The 17,866-nt window shown below is 42.0% G+C and overlaps 1 protein-coding gene across 1 annotated transcript in view; it reads left to right on the forward strand.

Moving 5' to 3' along the window:
* Positions 1–203: 203 nt before the first annotated feature.
* ADGRE5 (adhesion G protein-coupled receptor E5) overlaps positions 204–17,866 on the forward strand; it is a 72,445-nt gene continuing 54,782 nt past the window's right edge. Inside the window, exon 1 of the mRNA XM_070934402.1 lies at positions 204–240. Within this exon, the coding sequence (XP_070790503.1) occupies positions 204–240 (37 nt within the window). The remainder of the gene's footprint in view (positions 241–17,866) is intronic.

Raw genomic sequence — 17,866 nt, forward strand, 5'->3', positions numbered from 1 at the left:
GTCAGACTTCGAAAGGGCGAGGAGAAAGGATCTGGGCCGTTGCCAACAAACGCTCCCACTCTCGGCCACCGGCCCTCCTTTCTTTGGGCGGATCTGACTAAGAGGGGCCGCCCCGCCTCTCCCATCCACCCCCATGAACTTCTGACTGGGGCGCCACTGGCTTTGGAGCTCTGAGCACCTGAGTCTTCGCCCGTTTTAGCAGCATGGCTAAGCTCACCCCCTGGCAGCTTCTGGCTACGGGTAAGTAAGTGCCTCCCTCTGTGCTACTACTTGGCGCTTCTTCCCATCTCAGCTGGGATCCACGCCGCTTGGGGATTTGTAAATTTCCCGAAAGCCCCTCTTGCTTTTTCCACGAGAAGTTGGCGGTTAGGCGCAAAATCTCAATAGCTAAAGCGGAGGTTCCGGGGTGCCTTCCCGTCTTCGGCATGGGAAAACGTTGGGTTCAAATCAGACTTGATTATTATTATTATTATTTTTCCAATGCTAAACCCTGCGTTGGAGTGGACGGTGGGGAGCTACTGTTCATTAGTAAGAGAAACCAAGTGCTCCCTGCCCGATCACGCTAGATCGACATTCTCCGAAATGGATTTTAAAACTTTTCCTTCGCGCTTTTTCTTTCTTTCTTTCTTTTTTTCAATCCATCGGGACAGACAGAAGGCATTGCCTGTTCTGTTCCAGGCCGTTTAACTCTTTCTCTACCGGCCCTTTGTTTTCTCCAAAAAAAACCACTCTCGCCACGCCCCAAAGTTAGGGAGAAACGGCGGAGAAGCGTGAATGGAAATCGTTTTTCATACCTCTTTAAAAGTTGATACAATATCCCGGGAGAAAAGTAAGGAAGCTGTGGAAATAGCTAGGAATACGCCGGGCAATATTTATTCATCTGGAGCATTCTCCTCTAGGGACTAACGCTGGTGTACATCGTAATTCTCCCCACTTTACCCTCATAGCAACCTTATAAAACGGATTGTTGTAAACTGAGAGAGGGTAAACTGGTCGAAATCGTTCGTAAAATGTTAGGGCTGAATGCTCAAGGGACCTGAATCTGTCTGGTCTTTAATTAACTGGTATTATTATTCAGAGTCACAAAATTCCAGGTTTAAAGTTCTTCTCCAAGCAAGGTGATAAATGCCACCACCAAAAGAGAAGAAAAACATATTACTTAGCTGTGAGTTTTGAGAAGGGCAAATGGTTAATTACTTCCTTAAGAGTATCAAGCACTACTTGCCCTTTGGAAAAAAAAAAAGAAGAAGAAGGAAGGAAGAGAAGGAAGGAGACACAAATTCTGTAGCAACAACAAACTGTAGCACCAGCTCATCCTGGAAAGTGTGCCCATATGTGCAATCTATCCGAATCGGAAAAATCTGAGACCACAGACTTAACGCTGAAGTAGCCGAGTGAAAGAACAAGGGAAGGAAATCTATGAGAAATAAAATCACACCTTAAATTGAGGATTTACTAGATCAAAAGAAAGAGAATGGTACATAAATGTAATAAATATGGATGGAATATGTCATTTTTAGCAGGTATCTATACATCTGGCTGTCGTTGGAAATAGGAGTTGAAGACATTGCGTGTCCAAGAACTGTCCAGGTTTTGAGAAGATGTGAGAAAAAGGAAACTAAAAGCAGATTGGAAAAACTTTTAAAAGGGAGGAGAAACTTGTGCAGTCTTTAGGAGGGTTGCAGATGTTCAGTTTCTCATAAAAAGTTGGGTGGGGGTGTTGAAAAGAATTGGTTTATGGACCAAGTAATAATAGTACCATGCATTTCTGTCCTGTCTACTACAGTAGCTTAGTTGTGACAAAAACTGGCTTAGCTTCTGAAGAGAGAATGGAAAGAAAGTTGAGAAACAGCTATGACAGAATGGGGTGGGATAGGAGGCTGTTTAGTGGGGCAGCAAACGTGATACTTCCTTTTGAAATAGGATGGGAGGAATGCTTTTTAAACCATTTTACGAACAAATTTAGTGAATTAAAACAATAAAACCAAGTTTTCCCTTCAGGGTGAAGGCTGCTTTTCCTTCTCCCGGGCTAAGGGGAGTGGAAACAATGAGATTTTTCAGCTTGCAGTTTGGCAAGTTTCTGTGAAAAGCTCTTTCATGATTATTTATGTTATTTATATCCTGCCTTTTCTTACAGGAGCTCAAGGCAACATAAAAAACACAAAAACAGTGTTTATCCAAAACGCTGAACCACAGCCAACCATACTTCAGTCTAACATATTGTGTGAACTTTAGTATGTGATGTGAACACAGAAAAATTGGGTCAATAGAGAAAGGCACGGTTTATTTAACTGATTTATTTAACCGTGGATATGCGTGTCATGTGAACGTAGCCTGTGAAAGAGAGGACTCTTGATGTCATGCCAAAGACTTCTTTCAGGGAAAAAAAAATGGAAAATGAGCGGCTCTTCTTTCTTTCTCAAATCGTATCAATCACATGAGGTTACAATCCTAAACATACTTGATAGTGGGATTTACTTTGTAGGGGCTTTATATAGGAATATACTATTATTCCTGGCATAGCTCAGGACTTACTTGTGTGTGTGTTATTCTTACAAAATATTCTCCCACCTTCTTCCAATCTGTTTGGAGGTGCTGCTTTGTGCATTCTCTTTAGAGCTGCAAAAACACACTGTCAGGATTTCTGGAGCTGGTTCACAGACATTTGACCAGCTGGCTTCTCAGTCTTGTCTTGATGTCATAAGGTCAAGCTATGGGCCTTTTGTGTTTTAACCTACGGTGGCTGAGTCAGTGCTAACTTTGGCTCCCTCTTTTTTAACATTTATATTTTTAGACTGGATATTGTCTAAAATATTGTGCCTTTAAATCATACAGGCTTCTGTGGGCAAAAGCACAGATAGTCCTCGACTTGTAACCATTCGTTTAGTGACCATTCAAACAACACTAAAGAAAGTGACATGACTGTTTTTCATACTTATTACAACTGTTGCAGCATCCCAGGGATGGGTTCTACTTACCTTTATTACCGGTTCACAGTGGGGCTGCGCGCTCTTCTGTGCAGAAGCATTTTGGTGACGTCGGGGTCGGGCGGGGCCTCCCGCCGGTTTTACTACCGGTTCTATAGAACCGGTGCGTACTGGGGGCAACCCACCACTGCAGCATCCTCATTGTCATGTGATCAAAATTCAAATGCTTGGCAACTGATTCATTATTATGGTTGCAGTGTCCTCAGAGTCATGTGATCACCTTTTGCAACCTTCTGACAAGTAAAGTCAAAGGGAAGCCAGTTTTACTTAACAACTGTTACTGATTTAACAACTGCAGTGATTCACTTAACAACTGTGGCAAAAAAAGGTCGTAAAACGGGACAAAACTCACTTAACTGTTTGCTTAGCAACAGAAAATTTGGTGGTGGTGGTAAGTTGAGGACTACCTGTATAGAACTTGGTCAGTTATAAATACCATATGTTTTAGGGGAGTAGGTAGTACTGTTTTTGATTGAATTTATTTAGTTACATTTAAGATGATGGGGAGCCAGTTTGGTGTAGTGGTTAAGACACCAGGCTAAAAACTGCAGACCAGTTTCTTAGACACAAAGCCAGCTAGATGAGTTTGGGCCAGTCATGCTCTCCAGCCCTAGAAAGAATGCAATGGCAAACTCTGAAATCTTAGCAAGAAAACTGTGGGGACTTGTTGAGGCAATTGCCAGGAGTCAACACAGGGAGGGAGGGAGGGAGGGAGGAAGGAAGGAAAAAACATATAATCTTGACTAGCATTGAAAGAATTTTTATGCGAGTTTGTATATACAATTAACGACTAGTCAATAACAATTAGGTTCCAAGGAGAATTCAGAATGAATTCAGAGTGCTCAGTGGGACCCAGATCGCCGATTGGAAGACTCTTGTATGAACAAATCTCTTCCTAAACAATCCTGAGCAAAGACATGTTTAGTTTAATGTGTCTGAAGAGGTGCTGTCTGTGTACAGTAAGGATCACATTTTGTTCAGATTCTTGTTCAGCCGTAATAACAACAGCAGTAATAAAAAGAGTAAAGTTTCCATAGCACTTCATTTTTAACTTTTTATCAGTTAAAACTTTTTAACTGATGACTGTTTTACACATCACCATGTATAAAGCAGGATTTTTCCATATAGTAATGTTTGCGCCAAACTCTAGATTTAGTTTTGGACTCAGATACCGTGTATAATCCATATATAATCCAATCTGGAGCTAAGTTTGATTTAATTCAAGACAGTTAATACTAAAATACTGTTTGCCAGGTTAAGATTTACAATTCAGAGAAAACTTTTCAAATGACTTTGGGGGCCATATATGTGGGTTTATAGTGAAAGGACATCAAAGGCTACAAATAATATGCCACTCAGGTACATTAGGACACCCGGGATCTTAGCAAAAAAATTAAGTAATGGCCTTATCTATAGTCCACACTAAGAGACATGGTGGCTCAGAGGCTAAGATGCTGAGCTTGTCGATCGAAAGGTAGGCAGTTCAGCAGTTCAAATCCCTAGTGCCATGTAACAGGGTGAGCTCCCGTTACTTGTCCCAGCTTCTGCCAACCTAGCAGTTCGAAAGCACGTAAAAAATGCAAGTAGAAAAATAGGGACCACTTTGGTGGGAAGGTAACGGCGTTCCATGCGCCTTTGACATTTAGTTATGCCGGCCACATGACCACAGAGATGTCTTTGGACTGTGCTGGCTCTTTGGCTTTGAAACGGAGATGAGCACTGCCCCCTAGAGTCAGAAACGACTAACACATATGTGCGAGGGGAACCTTTACCTTTACCTATAGTCCACACTAATCCTTTACTTTGTTCTCATTGGTTCCATCATAGTTTTCTGGTTACTACTCTTCTTTGAGAAGAACTTGTAGTCTTGGAAACAGTTGAAGGAGCCACGATATAAGGCAGAAAGATTATATTTTTAACTTTAAGACATATTTTAATATTTGTCATGTTGACAACTTCCTGGAATTATACATTCTTTGACCCTAGTTCCACTTCTTAAGGGACTTTTCAAGGGAGGTAGGGATGACATCAGTGTAATTTAGCAATATACTGTTTTTCAGTTGCAAAACACATAGATGGCAAATTCTAAATCTTAAGTGCTTATAGAGACTGAATGTCTAGGCCTGTTGCTTAGTTGAAGCTCTTTTGCTCTCGATAGAGTAAGCATCCATCCATCTTCATGCGTCTTGCTAGAAAAATTCACGAAAGGAGATTAAATCAAATTGGTGTTAAGTTTATTTATTTACCATTCCCTTAAAATATCTATGGGTTATTTTTTTGAAAAAAAGTTAAACTTTTTTTTCATATGCAGCTTTTCCCAATAAGCACATGTGACCAAGACTTCCCCTAATACACTGTAAAGGTAGTCCTTGACCTACAACAGTTCATTTAATGACCATTCAAAGTTACAATGGCACTGAGAAAAGTCATTTATGACAATTTTTCACACTTATGACCATTGCAGCATCCCCATGGTCACATGATTTACATTTGGATGCTTGAAAACTGGTTGATAATTTATGATGGTTGTCCTGGTGCCATAGGATCATCTTTTGTGACCTTCTGTCAAGCGAAGTGAATGGGGAAGCCAGACTCACTTAACAACTGTCTTACTAATTTAAAAACTGCTGTGATTCTCTTAACAAATGTAGCAGGAAAAGTCGTAAAACAGGGCAAAACTGACTTAACAAATTTCTCACTTAGCGACATAAATTCTGGGCTCAATGATGGTAATAAGTTGAGGACTATCTGTATATAACGTATTAAATGTTCTACAATATATGTACATGTGAGATTTGAAGAGATGGACTGATCCTCATATGTCAAACTTTCCTTAACTTGTAATGATGGGGTAGCTGAGTTAGACAAATATAGCCTGATTTAATAAACTGAGAGGTGACTAAACCTTTTGTCCATGCATATAGATTTCTTGCATCAGTTTCTAATGCAGAGAAATGAAAAAGTTATCTTCAGTTAATCAAAGTTTCTCATATCCTCTGAACAGTAAAATAGTGCTTGTTATTTCTTAGGAAAAAACTAAGATTTACAATTGACTTAATGTTTTGATTTGGTTTTTTTTTTAAAAAAAAAAAAAAGATTAGATATTGCTTTTTAGCTTAATTACAGTTATTGCAAAAGGACCAGTTATATGGGAGATGAGTTTTTAACACATTTTTTTCAATGAGATATAATAATCCAATTTAATCCTTGTGCTCACTGATCTGATAAGAATTGCCTTTTCTTATGAAAATAATGGACTGGTGAAATGGTGAAATCCCATTGGTATTGACTGTAAAAGCTCCCCACCCCCACTCTGGGGAATAAATAAATGACATTATCCTGCCAAGATCTCCTTTTCCTATCTGAGGAAAACAATATTTATTTTAAAAACCAATATTTACTTTATAACCTTTTCTTTCAAACAAGAAAATTTTGAAATTGCAATTTTTAAAAATGTGGATAGTATGTGGGAGTTTAAGGATGGTGCAGTCAAAATAGAATTTAGAAGATTCAAATATACAAAGCCGAGGCCAGAGAGAAGTACAGAAGTAAGAGCAATTGATATTTATATATGTTTGCTTAGTCAGTACCGAGGAAGAGAGCAAGATTGATTAGAAACCTATTCTGATTTCTTTTCAGGACTCTCTGTGGAATTGTCTATCAAATTTCTCCCCCAAAGCCAAATGATTTTCTTTTGTTGTCATAGTTACCTAGGCTTATATTTGCTAAATGACTGGATTTGAACAGACCTCTGATTGAGCCAGTTCACTTCTGACAGATATTGTAGTTTGTTTCCATGTCAATTTCTTCCCTGCTCTGATGACAGCCACACCAGAGGTTCATCTGCCTCATCCCCTCTAATTTCTAACCTTGTAAACTCTGATGAAACTTTATCAGCTTTCCTAGCCATGGCTTCCCTTGTGCCATTGGATATACAGTAGACTTCCGCACACTTTCTTTCCCTCAGGACTTTTTTTTTTCAGCTTCTGCCCCTAGTTGAATACATAAGTGAACTTGTATTAAATATATTCCTCAAGCTAATATATTCTGCCTTAGCCCAGTCTCTTTCATATGGTTGACATATATATATCAAAGTTTCTATCAAAATTCAGGCAGCACTGCCTTTCACAGAATGTGAAAAAATCTATACTATAGTATGCATCTTAATTCTATACTGTAATAGCAACCAATTAAAATTTTCACATTGGTCTCTCCCTTCATTCTGAAACATTGTACTATACAGTATTGTTTTCCTTTGATTATTTTTCCTTCGTTTCTGAATTGGTGCTAAAGTGTTAGATCGAAGAGGTACAATGCGAATTAAAAACCAAGGAGATTGAGAATATTTCAGATCCAGTATTACCCCATTAGGAACTTATTCCTAGACAACGTTGTCCAGGGTTTCAGATGACCTATAAATAGAAAGCAGAATAGATTTTGTTACTTATCCTAGAAAGAAAAAGAGTGGGAAACTATTTCATATTATGTCAGGATGCTGCCATTTGATTCAAATGAAACCTTTTATAAAACATGTTTTATTCTTGTACCACAATACAAACCAGATGATATCCAAGTTAGTTTGAGTCAAATCAGGCTGGTTTCTGAATCACCAATTTAGGGAGAGAACTGCACCTTGTATTTAATATATATCTGAGCCACAGTTGTTCTTTAGTTGCATATCTTGCAGATATGCAAGATATGTAAAATGTGAAGAATCTAGACTAATTCTTCCTTCTATTTATAAGACCAGGGAACTCCCACTCAAGGCCAGCGTAGGGGAGCCCTCCAGAAAGCTATATCCAGTGCCAAAAATGATGACTTATTGCTAAACCTGCTCGTATGGAATGTGTAGGTCCTGGAATAGCAACTTCTAAAGAACATCCATGCAGCCAAGAATGGAAGAGTGATCTTGACTTCACAAAACAGAGTCTTTGTCTTGTAGTCATTCAGAGAGGAGAGACAAAAACTGCTGGGTATTTCCAGGGCATCATAGTAAAAAACAAATTGTTTTGTTCTGATTGTATTACACTCTCTTAATGAGCTTTCCCATCTGAGTTTAGGTGTCGATGTATTCATAGTGTTACTTCAAATAATTTTCTGGTCATTCATAATAGAATGGCTACAAGGAGCCAGAAAACAGGATATTATGGAAATTTCCATCAATTCAGAATATTGATACTGAACGTTAATTTAGATTTCTATAAAGTGCAAAGGTCTAGACCAGCGGTGGGCAAATGTGGCTCTTTTACAACCTGTGGACTTTAACTCCCAGAATTCCTGAGCCAGCTTGGCTGTCTCAGGTTGTAAAAGAGCCACATTTGCCCACCCCTGGTCTAGGGGACAGGTTATCTTAGATGCTGATGTAGATAGTTATTTTTTGTATATTGACTCTCCTGGAAGAAGTACTCCATGTAAGAGAGGGGAAAGGAGGTTAGCGGTGATAGATCCTTAGCTGATATGAACTGGAGTAAAGACTCATAGGAAGGAACATTATAATCCACTTCTGATATCTCATATATTTTTCATATAACCTATGCAATGCTTTGTTGTGTCTTACTCAGATTTGACCTTCCATTGTCATGTATGAATATAAAGCAGTTTAATGGAAATCTTTAGAAATTCTGTGTTGTGGTCCTGTGATCATATGATACTTAGTTTGCCCTGGTGGCAACATTTGTTTATGCTTTGTGGATGTGGAAAAAGACCTTGGTGATTTCTTCACATTTTATTCAGGAAACAAAGCGCCTTTCTAACTTGTTTTCACATAGTAATTCTGCAACTACCACAACTTCCTTTACTGTTCCCTCTATTTGTTGTTCCTTAGATAGAAAGGGTAATTTCGAAATGGTATGAAGTCTGTACTTTTCTGCAATCAAGCAACGAGACAGATGGAGATTCAGCCGTTCACATTAAGGTTTAATGTAATTTATGAAGCCAGTCCTAGAAAAAAAAATTCTTGGTATGGAGATAAGTCATGAAAACAAGTTTCATCTGCTACAGTTCAGCCTGCTATTAAAATTAAAACAGATTGCCCCCTTTATTTGTTTTATCTCTGCTGCTAAGGATGTGATGAATCCTTTTTAAAGGAATAATTTAGTAGGCAATTATTAGTAAAGAAAACTTTCCCTGGAAAAATCCATGCCATCCATGCCAGTTGTGTGGGTCCTCTTGTGAGAAGCCCATTCCATACCTGTTATTTTGGTCTTAAGACACTAGCAAATACTGATCCCCCAATTATTGGACTTCCCTAAGAGTTTGGCCTTAGCATTAGCATGTGAGGGAATTGCCTCTGGCAATTTTGTATGTCCCAAAAAGGGCATAAATGGTTATTTATTCAATATAGTATTGCATTTCAGTTACAGAAAGAAGAACGACTGGCATTTTCTGTAACTTGGCCAATCATGGGTGCTATTTAATGATTGACTTCACATACCAAAATAATCTCCCAGCCATATTTCAGAATAGCAGACTTGAGGTCACAATACTGAATTTTGCTTTCCTGATTTGGCTTACTTGGATCTCATTGTGTCACACAAGTGTTGAAGGCACCAGAGCTTTGTGAAAACTCTCAGCCACTCCAAACTAAGCATAATTGGTGAGGTTTACAGTAATAAAATAGGCTCATGTTTCCGTAGAGATGAATAGAGACAACTCAAAAATAGCTTAAGGCTGATCAGTGTGGCTAGACTGCTATGTTTTCTAGTAGTCTGGATGAGTTCAGTATATCTATTGTATATTTGTCTGACTATGTACACCGTCCTACGTGTACCTACTTGTCATCTCATTGCACTATAATGCTGATTGCAGTGTGTTACATCAGTATCAATATGTAGTATGTGTTGTAATTGTGTATCAAGAATTCTCACTCTACGTAGTCATGGGCTTTCTGCTTGTCCTGATTAGTATATACCGGTAGTATTACTTAGTGTCTTGCTGTACTCTGTCTAGTTTGCTCAACTTAGTTGCCATTTTGGATTTTCTACTACTTTTTACATGCCCCACATACATAGGTATATTCAGTATTGGGTTCAGACAGCATATTAAATCATGATGCATCTTATTTGGTTTGGGCTTAAAGTGTCTTGTGAATGTAACCAATATGCTTGGTATGCTATGTTCTACATAGTTTAGTTTACAATTAAGTTTATTCATTTTTAACTATGGCTTAATTAGCAAGGTCCACATGACTATAACTTCAGTTTTCAGAATTTCCCGGATGGAAAGATAACTTATGTATGTGATAGAGACATACCTAGAAGATGCAGAGAATTGATAGGATTGTTTTGTTCTAAAATTTAAACTCTACATTAACTCCAAAAGTGACATGTCTTTCTAACCGAAATGCCAGAGTTCAAGGCTGAAACCTGTAGGCAGAACTGAACCACATCATCTTATCACTTCCTGCTTAAATTTTCCTATCTTCTCAGCACACAGAGAGTTTAATGCCCTCAGTGATGTTACTGGTAACTGCTATTATCTAGGTCAAATCGATAGCCTTTCACTATGGTGGAGAGACCCTTCTCTCCCACTTTGTCCTGCCTGCGTTATCTGTACCTAGCCAATATCAGGAATAGTCTTCAAGAAAATTAAGAAGAAGGAGCTAGGGGAAAAAATGCATGTTTTCAAAATCCATAAATCTCAATAAATCCATAAACCCCTATCAGTGAAGTAAATCATACACTTTTATTTTAAGTGCCAAATGGCCAAGATATCACAACTGGCCCAAACTAGCAAATGAAAGACATCTATTATAGTAGGAAGGAATCTGGAGAGGAGCAGATGAAGAAAGGAAGAATCAGAATGAGTTTATGCTCCCTGCTGATCTTGGCTTAACTGACAAGGTTTCCTGCTAACTGCACCATTTTGAGAGTAGCCTGTATATTTCTGCCCTGCCAGAAACCAACTAACTAACCCCAAACCCATTGGTACATAGTGCCTGAACAATTATATGAACCCTGGTGGCGCTGTGGTTAGAATGCAGTATTGCAGGCTAACTCTGCCCACTGCCAGAAGTTCGATCCTGACCGAACTCCTTCCAAATTTATTTATTTATTTATTTATTAAATTTCTATACCGCCCTTCTCCAAATAGGACTCAGGCCGGTGCACAGCCAAGGTAAAAACAGAGCATACAAAATTTAAAAACAGTATTAAAATAATTAAATATTTGGCCGTAAATTAAAACAACCCAATTTAAAATCGATTTAAAATTTAACTCAAGCCAGCCCAGCTAGTTGAAATAAATAGGTTTTCAGGGCCCGACGAAAAATCCAGAGGTCTGTTATTGTACATAACTCTGGGGGAAGGTTGTTCCAGAGGGTGGGCGCCGTCACAGAGAAGGCTCTCCCCCTGGGGGTCACCAGCCGACATTGTCTGGCGGATGGCACCCTGAGGAGGCCCACTCTGTGCGAGCGTACTGGCCGGTGGGAGGCTATTGGTGGCAGAAGGCGGTCTCGTAAGTAAATGAGGATGAGGATCCAAATACCTGGGGGCAATATGCTGACATTTGTAAACCGCTCAGAGAATGCTGTAAAGCACTATGGAGTGATATATAAGTGCTATTGCTATTTCAAATTTCAAATTCCAAACATTACTCTCTAATGGAATTGGTGACTATGAAAGATGGAGTCACTCATACTTCCTCTTCCTTCATTTCTTGCTCTCATCACTGCTTACCATATAGAAGTAACTTTTTTCACCTTTTCTGTGGAAGGTGTGTAGCAATCCAAAGAACCTTAACTACACTGTCAGTGTTGTCATAAAAAGAGCTTGCCAAGAAAGCATCCTATTTCTTGCTCATTTAAAATGGCCAAAATAAATTACTGAGGAAAATGGCAGTGATCTATTGCCTAGGTTTACTTCTGTTTGAGAAATTTCAACAGACAACATGCACCAAAAGGTCAAGCAGTATTACTCAAGCACTTACTAAGAAAGGAACAAGTGAGGTGCCAGCAATATGCTGATTTTTTTACTCAGCCTTATTGGGCATTTATAGTTTAAGCTCAGCTTCATTGTCTATCAAGCCAAGAATTACCCTCAGCCATTTTCTTGTAAAAGCCATGGATATCCAAGAACAAGTTGGATTCCAAGGCAGGCCAAAGCATTGGGATTGTTGTGCACTGTCTCAAAGTGCCAATTTAGTATTGGTAAGTTTGGGTGAAACGAGGGTGGAGCGTAGGCTGAGATGCCTTCAGCAGAGAAAAGGAAACTGGGAGCAGAGACTAGAATGTGGAATAAAATAGTCCATTTCAGTAGCTGGAGTCAAGTCCCAGCTTCTCCCTAGCAAGCACATGTCCTCCCACCCTTTGGTCCTTTATCAAGGAGAAGAAAAATGACATCTGCTGGTTCTTGTTTGGATATTATAAAATACAATATTTTTGTGCTACCCCTTCAAGATAGAAGAAATTGAGCAGTGTAATCTGCTATATTTTAAGTTATCAACATTCAGCTCTAGCCAAATTCAGCAGTATAGAATAGAATAACATGAGTTGGAAGGGACCTTGGAGGTCTCCTAGTCCAAACCCCTGTCCAGGCAGGAAATCCTATACCCGTGATGGCGAACTTATGGCACACGTGCCACAGGTGGCACGCGGAGCCATATCTGTGGGCATGCGAGCGTTGCCCTAGCTCAGCTCCAGCGTGCATGCATATGCCAGCCAGCTGATTTTCGGGCCTTTCAGGCCCACCTGAAATCAGGAAATGGGCCATTTCTGGCTCCGGGGGGGTTGGGGAAGGCTGTTTTTTGCCCTCCCCAGGCTCCTAGAAAGGAGCTCTGGAGCCTGGGGAGGGCAAAAAAACAGGCCTACCGGGCCCACTGGGCCAAAAGCGGCGGGAGCGCAGGGGGTCGTGCCTGCATGCATGGGCGGCAGGGCACATGGAATTATGGATGTGGGCATGCACATGCTCAACCCTCCGCACTCCCCCCCCACCGCTTTTGGCACACGATGGCAAAAAGGTTAGCCATCACTGCCCTATACCATTTCCAACAAATGGTTATCCAATCTCTTCTTAAAAACTTCCAGTGTTAGAGCATTCACAACTTATGTAGGCAAGTTGTTCCATTGGTTAATTGTTCTAACTGTGAGGAAATTTCTCCTTAGTTCTAGGTTGCTTCTCTCCTTGATTAGTTTCCATCCATTACTTTTTGCCCTGCCCTCAGGTGCTTTGGAGAATAGCTTGACTCCTTCTTCTTTGTGGCAAGTAGTTCCTTGTGTCAATCAACCAGCACCCCAAGCAACAGGCATGCTTCAAAGCATGCGAGGAAGCAATTTGTATAGCTCCTGCCACTGGAAGAATAACCAGAGAATAAAGATAATACTTCCTCATTCTCAGACCATTAAAATCCACCAACTGTCCAACTTCCATCTATATGCCCATTTAGCAAAACATTAAAAAAAGAAAGATGGTGAGGCCCGATATACAAATGTATTGTTGTTTGTAAATTCTTTCTTTGGAGTCTTTAGGGTTCAGGTTTTATAATGTAATGTGGTGATCCCAGTATGTTCTCTGCATGTGTGAATGTTTTATTTTCAGGTGGACAATCAAATAGGCTATGGTGATTTGTTTGCTGAGTTAAGCAGGCAGACTGCCAAATGAAAAAGAGTGCAGTGTGCGAATATATTAGAGACTCAAGCCAATAGCCAGACTAATGTGCTTTTGTGTTATTATATTGTTAAAGGGCTGATTGAAGTGAATTTATTGCTAATACTGGCTTTTTTTGTTGGATTAGTTCTGAGACTATTTGCAAACCAGGCTACAAAAAATGCATTTAACTGTTGCTTTTATCATTTAGCATAAGATTTTTTAAATGTTTATTTATTTTTAAATTAGTCCCATGGCTGATTTTATATAATGCTCAGAGGTATATGTGAAAAACAAAAGAGGAAGGTGCATTATACCTTAAAGTAGAATGCTGAATTTTACTCTGCTGGAACTTTCAATTTTGTGTTTTGTTCCAGTGGAATTTGAAAAAATTGAGTCTTATTGACATAATGCTTGAAAGCGGTAATTTATTTCAAGCTTGGAACTAAATATTTTTCTGCTTCATGCAGATCAGTGGTGCTATTATCAATTTTATAAGATTCAGCAAATTTGGTTCTTTTATTAGGAGACAGGGATTATTATACTGTTAGAAGTCAAGTCAGGAGCCTTTAAACTCCCAGAACAATGAAAGTGGGAATTCTCATAAGGAGGTCTTTAGATATTGACAAACAGGACTGACTAAGCTGCTACACGCAAGAAGAAAATAGTCTGACAGCTCATAGAAATGCTCAAGGAAGAAGAGCGGCTAACTGAAACATTGTACCTCTGAAGGAGATGTTAAAAAAAAAATCTTGTTTTGTAAAAAAAAAAAACGTGGTAAATGTGTCTTTATTGTTTCAGATATTATTTGGAGGAAACTCTCAGCTGTTGCAACTTTTGTGTAAACAACCACCTAACATATTTAAGAACTCTGTTCCCAAATCACTGAATTTCTCAGAACAATGAGAGAGACAGAGACAGAGAACTGTTCTCCATAGTGTAGAAATGGGAGGTGCCAGTCTGGGTATTCCTTGCTCTAGCTCTATGTCCTGAGCTGAAAACTTCTGAAGATCCGCCTCCCTGGTGACGTCTCTTCAGTTTTTTTCAGCTCAGCACAGCTCTGGCTGCAATTTTTAGCTCCTGAGCTTTGAGCTAGTTTAAATTGTGATATTATTTCCCTGGATTTTCTTTGTTTTTTTTTCTTTAATTTGGAATTGGTTTCTGTTTTCTTCTCAGCTTCTCTTTTACTGGATTTGCAGGTATTGGTAAAAGGGGCGCTCTCCGGTTCTGGATCGAGCGTGGGGGGGGTGGCTGTTGTTCTCCCCCAACCTCCCCTATCTTGTGGGCGGCTGTGAGGGGCTAGCCGGCTGGCTTTCGCCCCGGTCCCTCCAAGTCCTCTTCGGAAGCCTCTCAGGCTTCCCAAACAGCCGCGGGAGCCGCGCGCGCCATTTTGGTTGCCGCGGCGTCCCTTTTGATCACCGCTCATCAGCTGTGAAGCGGAGTGGCGTTTTTCTTGCTTTCTTTGCCTGCTGAAGCTTGCTGCAGCTCTGCAAGCCGGAATTTGAGACTGGGTGCTGGCGACTTGAAAGCAGTTTCAATGGAAGTGGCGATGGCTGAAGGGTCTGTGCATGGCACTAGGGCCACGCTGCGCCTTTGTTAGTAATGGCGGCTTGTAAGTCGCGGCGGCCTTCGTCCCCGCGCATTTTTGGCGCTACTTAGTCCAGGCGGCTTCCTCCCCTGGCAACTTTGAGCACAGCGCTGCTGCCTCTCCCTTGTGAAGCAGAGAAGAGCGTGGATCCCTAACCAGAGTATTTTATATCTGCGGGTTTGCTGGCCGGCCTGACCTGATACTGATTCTAATTTTCAGAGAGGGCCTTTATTTAAACTGTGGCAGTTGAAGAGCGGCCATTTTGAGACCTGGGAGCCATTTTGTTTTCCATTCAAAGCCTGTATAATTATATTTCTATCTATCTATCTATCTATCTATATATATATATGTATATATATATATATATATATATATATTTTCTTTCTCTTTTGTTGTCTATTACAGAGTCTTTGGATTTGGTTTCCCTGTGATTGACAACTGACTTAATATCATGGGGGATGCTGTCAGGCAATCTTCCTTCTCTGCTGAGGGCTCCTGCTCTACCTGATAGGGGCAGGGCTTCTAGGCCTCGAACTGCCAGCATTGCTGCAGCTAATAAGATTAAGGCCAAGGCTAGAGCTCGCCCCGGGCGTTCCAAGGCTGAGGAAAAGACAGCTCAAGTTAGACAGCGTGCCTTGGACAGAGAATTTGCAAGGGCTGCTGCCATTAATATGGCTGCTGACACCCCTCAAGATACTGTGCCTGCGCTTCAGACTTCAGTTCAGACTGCGGAAGATCCTGTCCCTCAGACTGTCCATTCTCCTACTTTGGCTGGGCCTTCCAGGGCATGGTCTCCAGAGATGCAGGACGAGCCCCTACAGCGTCCTGGGCCTTCTGGGGCCATTAATCGCCCTGAAGCCACATTTACCCCCACGGCGGCTGGTCTTCGTCAGGAAGGGGGGGGGAACTGGATGCCCAGAATTCCATGAAGTCCTGGATGGAGCAGGCAATTAGGCAGGGTATCGCAGAAGGGATGCAGCTTCAGTCACAGATGTTTGCACAAATGTATGCCCTTAGACCCGAGGTGGAGTCCCAGGGCTTCATTGCCCCTTCTGAGGATTTCCATGGGCAGGTTTCCCCTTCTTCCTCTGAATTAGTTGACTATGCAGAAGACTGTTTGGAAGAGGGAGAGATTTCGGATGGGGATCAGGTGCAACCACCCAGGCCAGCCTTCAAGGGCTTATTTAACCCCGCCCTTTTGAAGCCACTTCTGACTAAAGCCAGGGCCACTGCTCGGTTGGGCCCTGACCCAGCACTCTCTGGTACCTCGGGTACTGGAGAGCAGGATGATTATCTTTTCACAGAGCAGGCGGTGGAGGCAGATACCATTCCCATTCCGGGAATGTTTCTGGACATGATCCGTAGACAGTGGGCGGCCCCAGCTCTACCCTCCCGGGCCTCAGGGCTGGACATCCAGTTGTTTACGGTAGATGCAGACATGCTTGCCTTGTTGGAGGTTCCAAAGGTGGATGCTCCGGTTGCGGCTCTCACCTCTTCTTCTGTTTTACCACCTGATGCAGAGGACGCCTTAAAGGCAGAAGATAGGCGAGAGGAGACGGCACTTCGCCGCGCGCACCAGGCGGATGCCTGGGCTGTAAGAGCCTCTTCGGCAGCATCCTTCCTCACCAGAGCGTCGGTCAGATGGCTCCGCCAGCTACAAGGCCATTTGGCACCAGATGATGTTCGGGCACACCAGGACCTTTCTAAGATTTTAGCTGCAGCGGAATACACGGCGGATGCTACTTTGGCCGCTGCCAGGTTCTCCGCCAGAGCCATGGCTTCGTCTGTCACCGCTAGACGTATGCTTTGGCTGCGTCATTGGCGAATGGACGGGAAGAATAAGTGGAAGTTAGCTTCAGCTCCCTTTGAGGGGGGGTTTCTCTTTGGCCGAGCCTTAGATCCTCTACTCATAGAAACGAGGGATAAGAGGAAGGTCCTCCCGTCCCAGAGCAGGCGATCGGATTTCCGTTCCTCCCCTTACTATAGGCGGCCCTCCTTCCGTCAGGGGGGAGCCGGGCCAAGCTTTCCCCGTCAGCAACGGCCCTTTCACTTCTCTAGACCTACTTACCAGGCAGATAGATCAGCCTTCCCCCGGGGTCGCCAACAGGCGTCCAACAAGCCCTTCAGGGGCTCTGGGGGCAGAGGGGCCAGGAGATCTAAGTGACTGTCCGTCTTTGGACCCTCTTGGAGGCAGGCTCAGTCTGTTTGCAGACCGCTGGGACGACCTAACAACAGACAATTGGGTGAGGGAGACAGTAAGAGCAGGGCTCTCCCTCGAATTCCTTTCACCTCCTCCGAGGCGTTTCCTCTCCTGCCCCGTTTCTGGAGACCCGTTCAGGCGGGGACTCATGGAATCGGCTATCCAGCATTTGCTGGATATTCGGGCCATTCAGCCAGTTCCACTGGGGCAGAGGGGGTGCGGGTTCTATTCCATCCTATTTGTCATCCCAAAGGCCTCGGGGGGGTGGAGGGCAATTCTAAATTTAAGAGGTTTGAACGAGTTCCTCATTTACCGGAGGTTCAAAATGCACTCCCTGCATTCCATCTTGGCGGGAATCAGGGAGGGAGACTTTCTAGCCTCCATCGATTTGACCGAAGCATACCTCCACATACCAATTCGGCCGGAGCATCGTCAATACCTGAGGTTTTGCTATTCAGGCCGTCACTACCAATATCTTGCCCTGCCGTTCGGGCTGGCTTCCGCCCCCCCG

Source organism: Pituophis catenifer, unplaced genomic scaffold, assembly GCF_029215685.1.
Source record: "Pituophis catenifer annectens isolate HBS135680 unplaced genomic scaffold, rPitCat1.0.hap2 SCAF_2, whole genome shotgun sequence".
Taxonomy (NCBI): Eukaryota; Metazoa; Chordata; class Lepidosauria; order Squamata; family Colubridae; genus Pituophis; species Pituophis catenifer.